The sequence below is a fragment of the Uloborus diversus genome, chromosome 2 (assembly GCF_026930045.1).
Source record: "Uloborus diversus isolate 005 chromosome 2, Udiv.v.3.1, whole genome shotgun sequence".
Taxonomy (NCBI): Eukaryota; Metazoa; Arthropoda; class Arachnida; order Araneae; family Uloboridae; genus Uloborus; species Uloborus diversus.
In genome coordinates this window covers 67,137,813-67,159,464 of record NC_072732.1, presented here as the reverse complement: position 1 = coordinate 67,159,464, position 21,652 = coordinate 67,137,813, and the positions used below count along the sequence as shown (strand labels likewise).

General features: G+C 32.2%; 1 protein-coding gene across 1 annotated transcript in view; it reads right to left on the bottom strand.

The window, feature by feature from the left end:
* Nucleotides 1–686: 686 nt before the first annotated feature.
* The window catches only part of LOC129217096 (centromere protein J-like), a 48,726-nt gene continuing 27,760 nt past the window's right edge, over nt 687–21,652 (bottom strand). Inside the window, exons 6-9 of the mRNA XM_054851344.1 lie at nt 11,013–11,083; nt 8,640–8,835; nt 8,419–8,554; nt 687–887 (exon numbers count right to left, since the gene is read on the bottom strand). Coding sequence (XP_054707319.1) covers nt 814–887; nt 8,419–8,554; nt 8,640–8,835; nt 11,013–11,083 — 477 coding nt within the window. The 3' untranslated portion in view covers nt 687–813. The remainder of the gene's footprint in view (nt 888–8,418; nt 8,555–8,639; nt 8,836–11,012; nt 11,084–21,652) is intronic.

Genomic DNA, 21,652 nt, shown 5'->3' with positions numbered 1-21,652 from the left:
TTTACTGCTTTGCTACGCAGTAATAAATATATTAGTAACACCTATAATAAAAAATTACCATGCGGCGCAGCGTTGAGAAAATTAATCATCCATGTGCCGCGAGAATTAAATATCCTTCAAGAGAAAGCCAAATCCTTAGGTGTGAAAATACACCGATCACAGCACACCACATGACCATGACGTATAAAATTTAAAGTTTCTTGGATTTCTCCGAGACCCCTTATCAGATTCAGATTAAATTACAATGGGACCATCTGGGAAGTATACCCTTCCAAACAAAAAAAAAAAAATTCAAATCGGTCCATTAGTGTTGGAATAATTCGAAAACACACATAAAAAGCCTCAATATGCGAAATCATAACCTCCTTTCTTGAAGTCGGTTAATAGCGTGTGGTTGTGTGTATGTTAGTACTAGGGCTTCGAAGTCGAAGGGAAAATGACAGCTTCTGACTCCTTTACCTCAAAATTAGGCTGACTTTGCAAGCAGTGGCAGAGTTGTGGACTTTGTGGGAAAATGACCAACACTGACATGAAAGTTTTTACCCCCCCCCCCCCCCCCCGACTCCTTTACCTGAAAATCAGTCCCACTCTGCAGCCCTGGTTAAAACAAAATTGTTGACATAATTACAAGTAATGACATTCCAAATAACGGGCTGAGAATGGAAATAATAACACATAGAGAAATATTTGATTTAAAATTTTAATATTCAATTAAAAATTTACAAAATTACGTACATAAATATAGTCTTAAAATATGACTTTCATATAATTGGCAAAACTTATATACAACTTATATATTTACTATTCAAAGTATTATCTTTCACCACAATCCCAAACTGTGCGAATAGAAATACTTTCCTCCATCATCAAATATTTGGATTCCAAGCCTGAAAAAGAATTTTGTTTAATTAAATTATTTTGCATTAAACATTTTTACACATTTTCAATCCTCAACCTACTTTAACATAATTTCTTTTTTTGCTTTCAAACAAGACAATCCATATGATTTTTCTGCTGTAATGATTATTGTAATAAAAACAGAAAGAAAAAAAAAAGAAAAAAACTAGAGTTAATACTTTATCATAAAGTGTGCTAAGAAATACTGATTGCCTCAATGTATTTACTATTTTCTAAATGTTATATTGCCTGTTAATAACAATGAACTTAAACAAAGTAAAGCATTTATTCTCAAAGGACAATACAATATGAATCATTTCACCGTTTAAAAAAAATTTCTTCTTCTGGGCACACAAAAACAAAATCATTGAAAATTACAAACCTCAGTGTTTAAAAATTGACTGTTTACATTCAAGTAATGCATAAGAAAATCACGGGGGGGGGGGGGGGGGGGATAGAAATCATGAATGTCTGTCAAGCATAAATTTTGATATTATTCCTCTATTTGTATTTGCTATTTTTGAAACAATTCTGTTTTTTGTTCAAAGAATCTTGTTTATCTGCAATGAGTATATCTCATTAGGGTGCGTCTTATTTTTGAAGATGTTATTTTTTCATGAGGCACCCTCTCATTTTGTTCCTTTGGATGAAAAAAATTTCACATATCTTAAAAATTAAAATTGAATAAAATTTAGAGGTTGCTACCATTGCTGCAAAATTTGAAATCTATTTTTTTTTCTTTTTTGCATCGATTATTAAAAATATTTATTTATGTTATCTTTTTTGTTATTAATTTTAATTAGTAATAAATTAAATTGTTACTGACTATGAAATTATTTCATATTTTATTAAATCATGTTAATTAACTGTAGCTACAATCAACTCTCAACCTCTTAACTACCTGTTAGTTAGCAACTCAAAGAAACACAAGTTGTCAGTTAAGAACTCAAAAAGAAAATTAAAAGAGTTTTACTTCAATAATCAAAAACAAAATTATTTAAACCCATCATTAGATTATTTGCTTGACCTTGCTCTTATTGATGATACTTTATGCAAGATTTCACTTCCAGGCAAGAAATTATTTCTAACTGAAAGAAAACTAGGAGGACAAGGCAAATTGGTAACAAATAAATCTCTATTTAAAAAGGCAACAGAACTTGCGTGAAAAGAAGAAATTTTGAAAGAAAGCAAATCATGAAGAATACGAATCAACTGTAGTGAAAGTATTTTTCTTTAGCCTCTGTTGTAACTGAATGTACTTTGACTGATTCTGAAGAACAAGAATTTGCAATAAAGTTTATCTAGATTGTGTCTTTTGTTATTGAAAAGCATTTTCACTTACTAGAAGGAATTTATTGCTTCAAGTAATTTTATTTGACATCTACGTGTCATTTCTGAAGAGACACAAACTCCAAATTGGTTTCTTTCTTAAAGAAACCAAAAAGAACAACTCCTCCAATGAAACACTGAACAGCAGATGTTGTAGAACTGAAACCAAAGGAAAAGAAATGGAGGATTTCATTACTAACATTCAAATTTTTCACCATAAAGGTTCTTTTCATCAAGTGTTTTTTGAAGAGATATCATCAAATACTTTGGATGATGAGTAGCAATCAGAAAAAGGCTTGCATATTTTACATTACTAGAAACAAAGGGGAAAAAATTACAATATTGGTGAGTGTAAAAGATTGAAATTGTAAACCAATGATATGAAAGGCGTAGTAGAACTTTTGCATGATTTTTGTTTGACATTGTTACACAGTATAGCAACCATGAAATGCTTATTATTTTTTTGTATGTATAGGAAAGAAGCATTTGGGTTATGTTTCTACCTTAACCAACCCAATTTCATGTTAATGTCAAATATTGCAATAGAAATAGGGAATATATTTTTACTCTATTTTTTCACAATGAAGGTTAATTTTAATCACTTGGTAGCAACCTCTAAATTTTGTTCAAATTTTATGAAACTTTTAAGTGGGTGTTTTTTCATCAAGAGGAAGCAATTAAAGGGGTGTCCCATAAGAAATTCAAAAATTTATAAAAAGTGCATTATAAGACACACCCTAGTATCTCATGTATGGAAAATTGAAACAGAATTCATCAGAAGAATATTAGTCATTCAAACATTACATTTTCTGGCCCACGGGGCCAATTCTATGGCCTTCAAGTTATTAGCAGGACTCCTTACCAAATGGGCTCCATCTCTGGATGCTATACACTAAAGCAATGCGTAACAAAGAAAGAAAATAAATTGAAATCAATGCCTACATTTTGTTAAAGTATTTTTAAAAAGTTCTAGTGTCTGAGAAACATCAGAACTGCAGTTCAGAATCTTGCAATGAAGTTGATGTCATATATATAGGTGGGAAATCAAAAATTTATTTCTGTATCAGCTGAAAATGCCAATTTTTTATCAGAATGAACAGTTTTGTATCAGAATGAACAGTTTTGTATCAGAATGATCAGTTTTGTATCAAGTGAACTCAGCGGTTTTGTAACAGAATCTAACTTTAGACAAGATCACTACACAGTTTGAAGTAAATACAAAACATTTGTAGCAAAAAAAGTACAGAAATAATTTTTTTAAGCCCAATTTTGGTAGCAATATTGAATGCTACCAAATATCATTTTAAACCTTTTGGTAAATGTAGATGCTTAATCATAATAAATACATACCCATACCTAACTAGAATCTTAATTTAGTTGTTTTTTTAAAAAAATTGTTCCAAAACATTTATCCTATTTTTACTTGTAGCATTACAAATACAAAAATGACGACCAGCAACAGGCTCTGGGCCCAACTAGGCTGGTCCTAGTCAATTTACACTCCCTCGCTCATTACCATCTCTTCCGGTAAACTGTTCCAAGGCAGTAAAATAAAAATTTTAAGACAGTTTCAAAAAACTTTCAGTGTAAACTCTATGTAACCTTAAAAAATATATATATATATATGTAATATATATATATTATATATAGTATATTATATATATATATATATATATATAATAATAAAGTGAAAAATATTGAAAAGACCACACCAAGAGCCCATAGATGCGCAACGAAGCAAAACTAATATGCACACACACACTGCTCGACATTGAAAATGCAACACCAAGAAGGAGTGGTCAGAAAGTGATGAAATTTGGAAAAAGGACAGGAAGAGCAAGGAATAATTATTGATCTTAATTTAAAAATGATAGGCATAATACAGAGCGAGAATGGCGTCGGCTCAGTAGGATGTAGGACCACCACGACAGCGATACCCGAAGAAACACGTTTAGGCATAGAGTCAATAAGGGTGCGAATGGTGTCCAGACGGATGACCTTTCAAACCGTTTGCCACAGTTCGTCTTCTGAACGAGGCAGGGACAGAGTCTGCAAACGGCGTACAATCACATCCCAGCACATGTTCGATTGGTGACAGGTCAGGAGAGTATGGTGGCCAGCGAAGCATCTGTGTGCCTTGGAGAGCATGTTGGCAGATGCGAGCACTGTGTGGTCGGGCGTTATTTTGCTGAAAAATTGCATTAGGTAGCCCTTCAAGGTAAGGGATTGCCACCGGCCGCAGCACATTATCCAAGTATCGTTGAGCCGTCATAGTGCCTTGAATACAAACTAGAGGTGATATAGAATTGTATACAATTGCGCCCCAAACCATTATGCCACCTTGTTGTACGGTGGGACGTTCCACAGTTACTGCCGGATTAGATTTGTCTCCACGTCGACGCCACACATGTATGCGGCGACTATCACTGGATAAACAGAGGCGGGATTCATCTGAGAACACGACATTTCGCCATTTTATCATCCATGTTGCTCTAGTACGGCACCATACTAAACGTTGCTGTCTATGTTGTGGGGTCAATGGCAGTCTTCTTAGCCGACGCCGTGATTGCAGACCATGTGAGACCAACAACGGGAAATGGTTCTGGTTGACATGGGACCATTCAGGGTATCTTGCACCTGCTGCAGAATCGAGGAACAAATGACTTGTGGGTCTGCTACAGCTTGTCGGTGGATGCGTCGATCCACGTGTTCAGATGTAACTCTGGCTGCCCCTGCACCCCTCAATCTTGCCACATTTCTTTGTTCCAACTATTTTCGGCACAGTCGATGCACCGTGCTAGCATCCATGTGCGTATCAGCTGCGATTTGACGTACGGACCAACCTCCCCTTCTCAGTCCAATCACCATACCCCTCGTAAAATCGTCTATCTGCTGGAAGTGCCTTCGTTGACGGCGGCCTGGCATTCTCTCGTGTTACACATATCGTCCAAGACAAAAACAAAATTTCTTCGATAATTCTCCAGTCATAAATAACGACACGAATATTGCCTGTTCTGCAAGTTCCTTCCCTTATATCTAACTTCACGTGCGTAGGAGAGCTGTGCATTTCACATCATTTACATAACTCAGTGATGTACGTCTAATCTAAAATTTGCATAAATTTCTGAACGCTCCTTCTTGGTGTTGCATTTTTAATGTCGAGCAGTGTATGTATATATATAATCAACATTATTAAGCTTGAAATTGTGAAGTAAAGAGCAAGATGATGCATTTATTGAACATATAATTTATGTTATTCAATCACATTTTTAGTATTGTTTTTTTCTCTTTTTTTAGCTTGTTGAAAAATTATCAGCATTCTTTTTTTTTCTTAGTAAATACAAAAGCATAAATATTAAATCGAAAGTCTTGACAATAGAGAATAGCTGAAAAAACCAATTTGAAAAATCCGACTTTAACAAAATGATAATTGTACTTACAATGCAAAAATAAAATGATGTTGAAGTATGAAACGGAAAATATCATTTCATATGCCAGAAAATGTTCATGATTTTTTCTTTTTTATTTTTTTTTAGCAAGCTCTGAAAATATTTCATGACATGTCCATGGGAAGTAAAAAATGTAGTGTTAAATCAAGTTATTAAAAATTATAGTAACATAATAAAGAAAATAGTTTATCAAAAGTAGTACAAGTAAGAATAACTTTCAATTAAAAAGGAAAATAACTTTCAATAATTCAATTTAAAAAAAAGAATTTGAAATGTTTACAGGATGCAAAGTTTTCCCTGGGGGGAGGGGGGAACGTAGGGGCATGAATCTTATATGAGGGCTGGAAAATGTTGCATTGGTATTATTTCCTTATTATTTGTGGCTTTTTACTTCAAAATGATGTGATAACACTTGATTTTCTTTTTTCTACTGTCTTCTGAATTAGTTGTACTTCTTTTTCTTCAGCTTGGATACTTTGAACTCCCTTGATCATAGCTTGAGCTACTTTTGCTGCTTTTAAGGTCATTTTTTTCCAGAGCTTTTTTTAGTGTCTGAGAAGTTTCAGCAAACAGCTCTTTTCTTGCTGCTTTGGTTTGAAAATAATCCTTTCTTTTTTCATTCAGAGCTTCAGTTTCACTTTTAGTAGCTGTTTTAATTTTTTCCACTTTCTTCATTTCTTCTTCACAATCCTTTCTTTTTTGCTCTTCTTTTTGCTTCTGTTTCAATTCCAAATCCTTTTTCCTTTTACATTCCTCCACATATGTTGTGTAATTTGCATGTGCTTGTTGTGCCATTTCTAGCTGGACCAATTGGTACAGAAAGCAAATGAGGATATTCTTTTACAGCATCTTGAATAATAAGTATGCTGTTTAAAAATCTTTTGGTCGTTGCTGTCTTATTTTCACAAAAAAGTGCTTTGAAATGGAAAATCGTCTTTCAATGTCAGCATTACCATGTGATAATGCAAGAGAAGCTTTTATCACCTTAGAAATGTTAGGAAACTTTAGATCGTTGGAAGTTGAGTCCTTTTTTTGAAATGTGCTGCTGCCTGTAGTTATCAATGGTTTTGTTTTCAGATGCTTCATCTTTTTCCAGCTGCAAAAGTTTCCATTCACCCTGCAACCTATCGAGTGGAACATTAAAAGGCATGATTTTGGCAACCTTTATCAAATCCTTACAGCTTCTAGATTTACTTCTCTCTTTTGTATCCAAAAAATTTAAAAATTTTCAGTAACCCGTTTGATATGCAACTTTTCTCTATTACATACTAGCATGCAGGTCACATAATGCTTTTGATCAGCTCTTAAAAACATAACCTTTTCATTTTCTTTCAGTTTTGACAGTTCATCTGTCACTTCCCCACTAACAACGAGATCTTTAAGAGGTAGTCTGTTACCAAATGCAAACAGATCATCCGTGTCTATGTTTGAAAAATGAACTTTCTTTATAACAGAGGCTTTTATAAACCGAGCCATAAAAGACTGAAGAATGGTCTCTATTTCTTGGTACATTTTATGTATCATAGGCGATTGGCATTGAAAGTGTTTTGTGAATTGCATAAACAAATCAGTAGATGAAATGATAAAATGCAGCTCAGCTTTTATAGAAGGTCTTTTTAAAACATTTGCAACAGCTTTATATGACCTGCATTGCATAGCTGAATTCTTTTTTGAAGGCACATGCTTAAAAAAATAATACTGAAGAGCATCCCACTGTTCCAGTAGTCTGTTTGCTGCAGGTCCAAGGGTAAGCCAACAGGTAGTTGTGTATCAATTTTAAGTAATATAGGTTAAAATAACTTCAATAAGTGTGAAAATATTGTTTGCACTTATAGTCAGTGATGATAGAACAGGTAAAACATGGTTTTGAAGCAGCAGAATGTCTGTTTTACAAGCCCTAAAAAATTAAACAACATCTGAAATGCATGCATCTGAGAATATTGTGTACTAGAATTTAAATAATATTTATGTGAAAAATTTTTTTAATTATTTCTTTCAAAAATCTTGATTTTAAAATAAATAAATTTCTTATAACCCTTAACTTCATAAATAAATTACTTAGTTAAAGGAAATTCTTAAACTTAAGAAATGGTTATTAATTTTGAAGACTGCTCAGTTTACATTTCCCTTTTATACAATATGAATAATTTTATAATTGATAAAATACATTTAAAAAAAAAAAAAAACCTTATTATTTAAAGCATTTGTTTGATGGTTCTGGTATTTGCAGTTAAAAATGTTACATATTTTACAGTTGTGCCATTGAGGATGGCAGATGAACTAGAAGCGGAAATTGAACACTTCATTTTGCAAAAGCTATAGGATCAGCGAGAATGTACGAGCTGTAAAATATTTACTGCTTGCAGGTTCTTGATAACGCTACCTGTTACAAAATTAACTGAATAGCTCCCTTTCTGCTTCCAGTTCATCCATCATCTCTTCCTGGCATATTTATACAATCAGGGCCGGATTTGGAAGCGTGGAGGCCCCGGGGCAATGAAGGAGTGGAGGACCGTAATGAGGGTTCGAAAAGATCATCATATTTTCGAAAATACCCGATACTTTGATAATTTTTCCGAATATTTTGATATATATGTATATATCCGATATTTTCAACCCGTGAAAGTTAGGCTACTTTGTAAAAATTTTATTGTGGGGGCCCCTTTGTTGTGGAGGTCCTGGGGCAGTAGCCCCGCCTGCCCTCCCCTAAATCCGGCCCTGTATACAATAATGAAACATATACCTTTGGATTCATATTTCGTATCAAGTGTTAATTTTCCCTCTTTATCCTTAATCCTTAATCTACCATCAGAATATCTGGTTTCTTGACGACCACTCTGATAAATAATTTTAAGTGAGCCATCAGGGTATTCTCTCCTCTAAAACATTTGAAAATAAAAACATTATGCACACCTATACACCCAACAAAATGCACTAATTTTTGATGCATTTATGTGCACTTACTTTATATTTATCAGTTCTTACTTCCCGCTGGCCATTTGCAAATTCAATTGTTTCCGTTCCATCAACACCAATGTTAATAAGATTTCCCTCAGGGGTACGAATTTCTTGAGATCCATCACTATGCACAGTATGAATGGTACCATCTGCAAACTTGACTAACTTTTTACCATCAGGGAACGACATTTGAATCTGCCCACTAAAATAATTAAAAAAAAAAAAAAAGGATTGTATTTAATGAGCCTATAGTTGGGACAAACCTAACCAGGCAGCATTATGAAGGCTACACTGATCCTAATAAAAGCATAACAAGGCTGTCAGGTTAAGATTGCTCCAAATATAGGTTAAAAAGAAAAATGCTAATATTGGAGACAAGAACACCAATCAACCAAGTGACAGAAATTTTTATACAAACATCTTCATCAAATCTCTCATTTTCTAAATACTTTTCCTCATTAAAATTTACTACTGGATGTCACAGACGGCAATGACAGAGCTTTTATATTTTTGCCAATTAACCAGCTTTTAAGTATCTAAGATACTTCCTGCAGCTTTCTTTGTCATTATCTATTTTTTTCAAAAGGGCATGAATTTGCCCTGTAGTGAAATTCATTTCTGCTACTCACAATAATTAACAATACAGTTCAATTAACTGCCGTGCATACTCGCGTACTCGAGTATTATCCGAGGTATTCCAAAAACGATTACTGCAAATCTGGTAACATTTCAAATTGCACCAAGAAGCCACAATAACTAATGCAAGTACAGGGGGATTACAAGCAACTACATTTCTTAAAACAGTTTGTACTTCAATAGCCATATAGAGAAGATTTTAGAAGTTCAAGAAAAACATTTTACAGATTAACATTAAATCTTTTTAAACATGTGAAAAAAAAGATTACATAGTTTGGAAATTCTTCAAATTTGTATGTTTAAATGTCGTGCTTTCATTTCTAAATGAATATTATTTTGTACTTTATACTTGTTGCATTTTAGTTTTATGGGTAAGGGTGGAGTTTGATTTCAAATCACGTCAAAGCGGTATTTTTTGCATTCTGCCAGTCAAAAAAGAAAACAAATGAAAGTAACTATTATTCCTCATAATTATTACCCAGCTTCAATTTGAAGTCGTAACTCTTCCCCCAAAACTCTCCATTTGGTGGATTTCCATACTGCAGTGGTTGAAGGAGTAATGACTCAATCTGAAGCAAAATAATACCGTATTTTCCCGAGTATAATCCGCGGATTATCTGCTAAAAAAGTCAAAGTTTATGAGGTGCAGATTATACGCAGCCACGGATTATCTGTGATTTTTTTTCCCTTTAACACCAACACATTGAACCTCAATATTTTTACAGTTTGATTTGCCGATGGAGACCGTACGCCTCGCTGCTTGCCTGTATGTTGGTTATTTTACGTTGCTTGAATGTTCCGCTTGGTGATTCAGGTCATGTAAAATAAGCAAGATTACAGTGAAATAGGTAGCCATTTGCACAAGATTAGACCATTTGCTCTTTTGTCTTGACTCTTTGTTTTTCAAGTAATTAGCATACTATAATCAAGATTTCAAGAAGAAATCATTATATTTTAGATTAAATTTCAGATTAATTTTGATTATGCCTTCAAAGTAATTACTTTTTCACGTTTTTTTTAGTTTAGTTGCTCAAATGGTATGTTAAATTCAAATTTTATTTTTTTACATCGTATTATCTGCCGCCGCGGATTATACGAAGCTTTTTTTTCTTCAGGCCGATTTTAGGACCTGTGGATTATAGGGCGCCCACGGTTAATACGGTGGAAAATACGGTATGGGAAAGTCAGGTTCAACAGAAAAAAGGCACTGCGGCTGCATGTTTGGGCTTAACAAACATCAGCACACAGTATCTTTTAACCTAATGAAAACTTATAAAATCTGATTTTTAAATAAAATCAATACAATACTAATCAAACCAAAATGTAAAAAAGCGGACTGAAACGGATTTTACACTAAAATATGGATTTTGGCGGGAAAAGCAGACCTGTTGAGATGTCCTGGCCAAGAGATAGCAAACGTAAAATGTTTTGGTTCAAATAGCATTATTATTTACTTAACAGTTATAAGGTAGAGAGAAGTAACATTACCTTCAAATTATCCATCTCTTCCAGTATAGTGAAACAATTTATTCTTAACCTTCATTTGATCTTCACATGCTTTTAAAAAAACTTATACGAAAACTAAACTAATATCCTATTCTCACTTTACTAAAATTTGGAGAAAAAAAAAACTATGGCTATTCTTGGAAGGGGTAATTAGACCTACTACCTTCCTCCTAAAGCCGACACCGATGCATTTGATAATAGAAATACTGATATCAACAACTGAAAAATTAGACTTACTTAGGGAATTCGGTACTTTGCACACCATCTGGGAGAGTTAACTCAATGATACCATTTGCAAACTTGTAAACCTAAATTTTAACACAAGAAAAAAATTTCAAACTTGAGATAAATATGCGGACAATTTCTGATATCAATAAATCCCAAAACTCTTATTTGCTCCAAAAATATGTGATCAAAAATTTTTAAGAAATGATATGACAATGTTAAAGAAAAACTGCAGGTTGAAACTGAATACAAATTATGCAGGACATGAAGCAGTTACACATGCTATTTAATTTAGCCTAATAGCTTAAGTCCATTCATTTTAAATATAAATTCATGTACAGTGTTTTTAACCCTTTACCTGCGCGAGAAAATGTACAAGATTTACTACTCAATGCCATCGTTTTTTACACAGGCATGCATAGTTACATGATGTGTATGGGGATGGGGGGAGAGAATAAAAGCAAGTTTTGCTGTCTAAAAACTCTCCCCCCCCCCCCAGACAAAATAAAGAATTAAAACAAAAAAAAAAAATTAAACATAAAATATTGTATTCTAAACCTGTAAATAATTTTACTGGTAGCAGCACAATACAAATGATAGTATTTTGGAAGGGCGTATGTGTAAGCCCAGGGCAGTTAAAGCATTGGCTGACGAAGACGTATATACGTAGTACAATCCAACAGTTCGGGGACAAGTTGTATAAAACCTTACCCTGAATAGTTCACGCCATCGAAGCACATCCACCTTCAAAATAGTTACCTTAAAAGACTATGCACCTCTACCAACATTCATATAACTTTTGGAAGTACTCCTGGAAGCCATTTTTTGCAATCTTCTTTCTGACTTTAACCTATTCCCAACAGTTAAAAAAACTTTAGAGGGGACGCTGCTTTCTTTCCTCAGATGAAGTTAAAGCTGCATCGCAGGAGGCTGCGAAAAATGGCTTCCAGGAGTAGTTCCAAAAGTTATACGAACATTGGCAGAAGTCCATAGTAGCTCAAGGTGACTATTTTGAAGGTGTATGTGCTTCGGTGATGTGAATTATTCAGGGTAAGGTTTTATACAACTTCTCCCTTAACTTTTTGATTGTACTATATATACACTCAGGGCAGCTAAGGGGGTAAAACAAAATCAATCTCCTTGATGCTATTAGTATGTCAGTCTTTATCTGGTGTCTAAAAAAACAGAAAAAATATAATAATTTTTAAAGCATGCATTTTTTACCATTTGCAGGGAGAAGAAAAAACTAAAAAAAGTGCATTGTACCAAAACATCTGAAAAAATATATGCATGATATGTTTCAAAAAAATCAGTCAAAGTTGTTGTTCTATTTCAAAAATATGTCAAAATCACAATTACTATACATGAGCCAAAATAAAAAGTATGTAGTATATAAAACAAATTGTGTCAATCAAAAACATCACTTTGAGGGCCATAATTTTGCTAAGCTGGTTAAATGTGGAATTGACAACTTTAGTAGTGACACTATGACGTTGCCAGAAATGTGTGACCGACTCCAACAACCTATTGCTAAGCTCATTCTTGAGAAACAACACATATTAGCGACTAAGACAAAAGCAATTTTTGAAAAAAACACTATCTCATAACAAATAATCATTTATGATACATAGCCTTTTGTCAGATTGCCATATCATCCATAAGTTAATCTTGCTTGCATTTAAAAAGATGTTCTTTACAAAATAAGTGCCTGTAATTCAAACTGATGTCTATATATTTTACCTTGTCTCCAAGTTTTTTTAACTTCAAATAATGAAGGTCTCAAAGTTCCCTTCATTATTTTTTAATAAATTAATTTTTGTTATCAAAATATAGCAAGGTTGACACGTTTTTGACAAGTAACAGTTTTGGGTTTTTCATTGGTGCAAGTGGCTAAGTATGAGCCTTAGAGCATCTTCAGGGCAGAAAAATGGCTATTTTATAGCAGCAAAATTACGTTTCAGAGCACGTACAAAACAACTTTTATGAGTAGACATATGGTAATTTAAAAGATCATTTCTTTTAATTAAAGATTGATAATCATACAAATTAAAATTTCAGTATTGTTTTAAATACAGTAAACTCCTGTATATCCATGGAATAGGGATAAGCTAATTCGCGGATAATACGCAAATTAGGTAAAAACGATGCTAGCGTATGTAAATATTAATAGTGCTTAAAAAGATCAATAACACTCACACACATTTAAACTATAGCTGAAACAATATCAGTGCATGTAAAAGCGAGAAAAGGGTCACTTATTATTGGAAATGGATTACACACATACACAAATCGTGCAAGCAGATTAACTGCAAAAGAGCTATCTAGGTTGCACCAAACACGCAAAAGGGAGAGGAATTTTTTCAAAACTGGCATGGTCACTCGTTTTAGTAGTGCAGTTAAAAATATCAGTAAGTCAGGTAGGTCTAAAAATCAGTAAGAGGTGAAGATTTAAAGCAGTAAGTAGTGTAGATTTAAAAATCAAGTTTCAACTAGTCAAGCTTCAGTGACTTTAAAAAGTTGAATGTCATTGGAAGAAAGGAGGAAGAAAGCAATATGGATGTCTAAAGACAATTTTTGCCCTGATTAAGTTAAAATGTATGCTTTTATCTACATTCAGTTTATCATCAACGAACTTTTATTTTTTGAATGTGTGAAAGATTGGATAATGCGCCTTGCGGATAAATTAACACCATTCTAAGCCAGGCATTCATAAAGAACCTTTCAATTTAGTTATGAGTGAGTATGGTAATTTGAATGTACTTTAATGTGAATGTGCTTTTCAATGTTAATATTTATACAAGCTTCCAAACAAACATAAATACTTGCAAGGGCGCCCATATGGGGAGGGGGGGCAAGGGGGGCTTGAGCCCCCTTTAGAAATTAGACCTTCCTTTCTTTTAGTACTTTTTTCTTTGCAAAAATGTAAAAATATTTCTTTCCCAGCCATTAATAAATAAGTTGTCAAATTTTAATGACTCTAATCTGTAATGAAATTGGTTTTCATGGGGAAAATATGCTAAACCATTATTAAAATATCTGAGCCCACCCCCCTTCCTTACAGTTTTGCATATGGGCGCCCATGAATACTTGATCTTCTACATATTTAACAACTTGATTAATTAAATTCTACAATCATGAGGAATTGTCCAAAAACTTTAGTTTTTCATGTTTTAAACTTTTTAAATTTAACCTATTGAAATGGGTAAGAAAAATTGGCCAAGAGACAATTTTGGAATCTTTTAAATATTTTTTGATTAGATATTCAATGAAAATAAGAAATAAAAAATTCATTTTCTTTATATGTACATGTAATGAATACTTGAAGAAAAAAATCATGTCCTAAGATAATGTAAAAAAATAGTGAGTATTTCAAAATACATGTGAAAGAATATGAAGAATTGGAAAATAAGAAAAGTTATTAGCAAAAATATTTTAGGTACATAAATGATATTAGTAAGGCTACAATATTTACTAGTTAAATTCTGATATGAAAGTTATAGTTTTCAGTAAGACTAAATTAATGAATGAAGTTTCTGAATGTGATTAACTCAATAATTATTGACATTTGTTTAATTTTATCAGAATTAGTTTCGTTAGAATTCCCTTTGTATATATATATATATATATATATATATATATATATATATATATATATATATATATATATATATATATTCTAATGCCAGACTAAATGTCTATATCTTTTAGAAATTTCAGTTAGGATAAACACTGTTAAACTTGAAATAAATTTTTGCAACTGATTTGAACTAACTCAATTGCAATTATAAGTAGCTTTTCAAGTAGACTTGGCAAAATTAAGAACACACAAATCTGCTTCTATGGGACGTAAAATATAAAAAGCACTGAAAATAATGGTAAACTAAAAATTAATGATGTCCAAGCAGAAGAATTACATTGCACAAAAAAGTGAGGGACTTGAACACAGAAGCAAATGCAATCGGATTTCCGAATGATGATTTATTTTTCGGATTGTTCAATTTTATTTGAAATGGATTTTACATGTAATACTGTAAAATTATCCAAGATTTTTAATGCTCTTTCAGCTACTGTTACATATTTTATTAAAGAGAACGATTTTGAATGTTCTAAAATTAGACCTCAGTCAAATGAACAGTAATACTATAATGCTTCCAAGGCTGGTCATCAAAAGTTTTACTCTGATGTAACATTACACTAAATTCTTAAAAATTGGGAAGACACATGAAAAATAATTTGAAAAACACCAGTTGACCACTGACTAGTGGGATGTGAGCGCTGAGCAGTCCAACCATCAGTCAGCCAAAATATAAAAAAAAGTGGACAAATCTGCAAAGGTAATGAAACGAACTTTTGCCAATGTTTGAGAGGAAAACTGGCCAAATATTTTTTTAACTGCACGAGCATTCATAAAGAACCTTTCAATTTAGTTATGAGTAAGTATTCTAATTTGAGAGTGTACTTTAATGTGAATGTGCTTTTCAATGTTAATATTTATACAAACTTCCTAACAAACATGATTTCATAATTGCAACACTGTCACTCCTTTAATCAAATACTATATTCAACATTTTTATGATAAAAAATGAATAAGCTATTAATGATTAATTAATCAAAACCATAAAGTCTTTATTATAAAATTTTGAACATAATAAAATTAATCTAACTGTTAAAAGTTCTCACATGAGCTGAAAAGAAGTAACTGCAACATTTTTAACAAATAGCAGGACTTTCTCACCTCCAAGCAGATTTGCAGATTTCTATTGTGCATTTGTCTGGTTGTAGCATTGAATAGTGAAAACTGTTTATATTTTTACCCCGTTTTACCAAGCAATTCTAAAATGTGCATTTCAAGTTCCAAGTAAATAATTTTGTTCAGAAACCTTCCTCTGTTCGGCAATGTTTACTTGAGATAGATATTTCAGTAAGAATGAATTTCAAAGAATTACTTCACTTTTCTTACTGCACTGGGACATTTGGAAGTCTCAAAGCTTTTTATTTACGGTAAGCGATTTTTGAATTAAAATCTTTGACATGAAACACTAATGTTTATATAAGAGTATAAAATTTAACGTGCAAAATTTCAAAGATGCTTATACAGGGGCATGGGCGTCGTTGGCACGGGGAACAGGGGGGACACGTCCCCCTCAATATTTGAGAATAAATACGCATACAAAAAATTCCGATTTTACTCATTTGTGACAAAAAGAAAAGATTTGGGATCAAAATAGAGCTGCTGATCTACCACGAAAACGAACAGAAAATGACACCCCTTGTCCAGCAAAAACTGCCTTGTCTATAACATTTGAGGAACCATCTGAAAGTCAGTTGATTCCCACACTGTCCGTTTACTTGCCTTTTTTGTCCTCTACTTCTTTTTCTTATTTCCTGTATCTTATTACTCCCCACCTCCTACTAACAAAACTCAATAAAACGACGATCCACCCCATTCAAATCCCCCCCACCTTCTTTCTGAACACTCGGACGGGGGTGATAAATCTTTGTTGGGGTTCGCTTTGTGTTTCCTTCCCTTGATCACATGGTCTTAGAAGAAAATTTTCTTAGAATCGAGATCATGGTCGAATGTGTCCCCTGCAAAAAGTGTATGTTATTTTCTATCCAAAAGCAGCTGTGGGAACAGCAAACTTCAGACCAAAAAAATTCTGTAATTCAAATTAAACATCATTTTCAACTTCTCCAAAACTTCAAGGTCCATTTTAATGCTTTTATGGTAAGTACTCATCTCTTTTTTTTGTTGAAAAAGACATAACAATGTACAGCTATTGGAGGTTCTCTCAAAAAAATTTGATGACACCCTCATTAGAAAAATACCTCTCAAATTTCTTTTCCCTTTGGGGGGCGGGGGGGGGGGGGGCTCGATTCTTTTAGCGCCATCGCCACTAGGGTTCAAATTGGCATCGGTTATTTTTTTCTTATGTTTTCTCTTAGCCTAAACATAAACCATAAGCCTTTGTCGAAAAAGCGAATATTATAAGAATGTTTTCGGTATTATTTCATTTTTATTTTAAATAGTTTTCATCAACTTTCTACTTCTTAAGTTAATAGAAGAACATTTCAGACGAAAATAATGATATTGCGCTATTGATAGTATAAATTTTCGACTACAACATGAAAATAAAAGTATTTTGCTATTTATTGACAGTTCACAACATACAATATTTTATCCATATTTTTCTAATGCATTACATTAAGTCTAAGATATATGACAACTAAAGAGAGAGGATTCTGGATTCTCTCTCTCTCTCCACCATAGAAGAAATATCTTAATTTCGTTCTTTGATTATCTTTTGGCTTGCAAGAATAGTGACCAAAAATGCACTAAAAATTATTAATTTAAGTTCTTAAAATTCAAAACTTTTCTTGTTTCTTGTAGCAAAAATTTTCAAAATTTCATTGTAATAAACATCAGTAAAATTTGCATTTAAATGAATGCGTACATTACTGAAGGGAGACGTTTCTGGCGTAAATACTAAAATACTAAAAACTCCAAGTTTGGTTGGAATTCCTAATTCATGATAAATTTAAAATGGTTCACAAATCTTTTGGTTTTTTTTTCTCTGTAGTAAAGACCGCATTACAAAGAAGGGATTGAATGAAGCATCCGGCCTGGTTGAATCATGAGGTGTGACTCGGTCGCTTCGGCCTGTAATAATTTATGTTGAGAATATTCATTTTTACAATTATAATTTTACAAATTAATGTCCTTTTAGTTATACACAACTAAACCATACAACAAAATCTAGTAGAAAATTATATTTAATTAAAAAGTTTGCGTGCTGAACCCTTGGAACCGGAAACTGCAATAGAATTGATAATATATTCTATTTAACTTGAAAGTTCCCAATAAATAAATAAGTTATATTCAATTATATTTAGTTAATAATTATATGAACAACTTTAGTTGCTTCAAAATGAAGCAGTCAAAATATTGCATTCTTGAAACATTTCTAGTTTTGAAACTTCAAAAAAAAAATCTTACCAGTTTTTAAAATCTACCGGGACAGATGTCGCAGCAATGAGAACCCTTAAGGAATTTCTTTTAAAATTATATTTTATTGTTTTGTTATTAGTATAAAATTTCAGTTTTATTTATTTAAATATATTGATGTAGCGGTAAAATCTACTCAATTTCCAGTCATTGATCAAGATTAGTAATAATAATCTAGGATTATAAAATATCCAGAGAATTATAAAATCGTAAATAAAAGCTGAACTTTTAACTTTTAGTTTTTATAAACCTAAATATGAGAATGTGTCCTTTCCTTGCGCATAATTTTAATCTAAAATCTACATATTTTCTCTCCAGATAATTAAATTCATTTACAAAACGAACATTGATATAAGGCTATAAAAGAACAGTGAAAGATGTAAAGTTTTGATTTAATTTGTTACTTTAAAGGAAAAGGTTTTGGGGTGTATTATAGGTCAATGTGTGAATTCACGTGCATTGTTAATTATCAGGGGTCTGTCCAGGATTTTTCACAAGGTCCGTTTTTTGTGAAAAATCAAATAATTTTGAGAAAAATGAATTAATTTTGTGAAAAATCAAATAATTTCGCAAAAAATTTTTTTTTTTTTTTTTTGTTAAAAGGAAATTTTTGAATTTAGAGATGGCACAAACTGCATCAAACTTAATGTTGAGTTTTTTTCTCTTCTATGTCGAGAAAATTCTGGAGTGTTTTTCTGATATTTGGCCAGGGGGGGGGGGGGGGGAGGATCCTCTATAAAGTATCAAAATTTATCTACCCTTCTACATTATGTCAAATTATACTAGAAATATTTCTGTACAGTATTTAAAATAATTCTAACAAAAAAAAATAAATAAAGCTCAGAATAGGGGATTCAGCATTTAACTTTTTGACCCAAGACTTAAAATGCACAGAATTTCATTTAAAACTTATAAATTCTGTGATTTTAACAAAAATAAAAAGATATTTTAATTGTTTACCTCTTAACAAAGCGTAATAATCATCAAAAATTCGAAAAATCGGATTCCCATAGCGGATGCAAAGAGATCGCAATTCTCAAAGTGAAGGCATCAAAAGTATAAATAACGGCTTGTAAAAAAAAAATATTTTTGATAAAATTATTTTAAAATTGCATTTTAGAGTCCTATGATAAACATTTCATTAATATCTGTGGACACAGTTGAAGCAAAAAATAAATAAATAAATAAATAAATAAAATAAACCATCTATTCAGCATTTTAATTTTTGACTCATAACAAAAAATGGAATTTTGCTTTAAAAACTTGAAATGAGATAGAACTCTCATTAACTACAGAAATAAAGAGACTTTTCATTTATTTGCATCCTAATAAAGCAAAGTTAGCTTGAAAAAAGAACAAAATATGATTCTCATATCGGATGTTCAAAGATTGCATTAAAAAAAAAGGTAATTAAAAGAGTTTATTTAAAGTTAATCATCCTTGCTAGCATCGAAAAATGAAAACCCATATAATGTTCTCCCAAAAAAACAATTAAACATCGCACTGCACCGTAAAAACGCAAATATTGACAAGCTGGTAAAATGATGAGAATATTTTCTAATCAAGTCATTATAAAGGTTCAACGCCAGACTCTAAGTGGTGATAATTTTGAAGTTGGTAACCCTATCTGAAGCGATCATATTTTTTCCCCACCCTTACTATCCCTTTGCAGTTCAAAGTTCATTTCGCAGATATATATTATTATTGTTTATTAAATCATGAGCAGGGAGAAAAGTGCTTACCAATGCCTTTTCAGAAAGGTTTACAACAACACCGCTGCTAATTAGCTGTGATAAAACAAACAACCATTATATTTATTTCTCAGTAGCAATTATTTATAGATTGCAGGAGCATCGCAAAAGTGTCAATTTTTTTTTTTTTTTTTCAAAATTAGCCGATTTTGTATAAGCTGATCCCTCTAATTTGACTTAAAAAAGATTCCAAAAAGTATCGGTTTATACACAGAAATATGCGTTATTTTGCTTTCAGATTTGCTCTTTCAATAAACAATTTGTGGAAAGATCCGATCTTGTTAATCAGAATTTTGTGAAGAGTTCGTTTTGTTTGATCGGGATTTTGTGAAAGGTCCGTTTTGTTTGATCGGGATTTTGTGAAAGGTCCGTTTTAGTTGATCGGATTTTGTGAAAGGTTCGTTTTAGTTGATCGGATTTTTGTGAAGGGTCCGTTAACGGACCCAAATATCCTCTGGCCAGACCCCTGATTATGCTATTATTTCTTTGAAAGTTGAATACTACGGCTCATTTTGCCATTATGCTTCTAGAAAAGAATCAATTTGTTCTTCCTTGTCTTTCAAAGAAACAACCGATTTAAAAGAATACATTTTTCTATTCATGTTATTTTTACTGTTTATAAGTAAATGCGAAACGAAAAAAGTAAATTAAAGAAAGGAATAAAAAAATATTATAATATAACAGCGCAAAATATTTCAAAAATAACGCCGCTGCTATAAATTAACATTGAAGTTACTGATATTTTTATATCACTATTATCTTGATATATTTACGATCAGTGATCAAATGGATATTCAATTTTTGGAAACGAAAAAAAAACGATACTTAAACATATACAAATTTGAGGAATTTCCAAAATATGAAATTAAAATTCACTTTTTAAAAAGATTTAACTTTTTTTTTTCGAACATAGTCTAAAACTTTCTGTATATTGCTATTGAAGTACAAATTTTTAAACTAGTATGTTGTGGCCATCACGAAACTTTCTTCTATATTTTTCCTTTTTCTGATCCCTCCCCATGCTTGATGAGGAAGCAATACTCCTAACAAAAACAAAATTACACATGCAAAAACTTGACGACCATCCCAATGTCTGAATTATTGTAAAAACAAAACAAAAAGCGAAAATTGAAAGTTACTTTAAAAGCCTTACTTGAATTAATTACAAATATTTTATTTATTAACAAACATAAGATGGCAACAGTTAAAAATTTTAAATCATTGAGATAATATTTCTGATCATTTCCATACAATTAAAATCACGAGAAATATGCAGACGACAATCTATTATGATTTATCTTTCTTATTGTTGCATTAATAAAACTATTTTTATTCGCAAAAAAAAAAAAAAAAAAAAAAACAACAACACCTCTTGGAGCGATTGGCGTCAAAATTGAACCAAAGCCTGTTTACATATGAATTCACATATATTCCAAATTTCAACCAGAACGTAGCATTACTTCTTGAGATAGGACACTCACAATGGAAAAAAAGAACGGCGATTGCGCTACCCCCCTTTTTAGCTGTTGACACCAAAATAAAATCAGCTCTTATACCCACTAAGGACTACTTGCCGATAAATTTTTCTTTCATTCTGTTCATTATTTCTTGAGATACAGCAGTCACAATTGACGACAAAAAACGTTCTATAGCTCAACCCCCGTTTGAGTTATTGACACCAAAATTGAATCAGCACCTGTTCCTGTTAATGGCAACATATGGACCAAATTTTGTTTGATTCCGCCAATTACTTCCTGAGGAATAGCAAGCACGCGTAACTCAAAAAACGTCCCATTGCTCCACCCCCCTTGGAGGAATTCGCGCCAAAAACCAATGGGCGCAAGTTCACATAGGGGCACATATGTGTACCAAATTTCGTTCGATTTCATGCGGTA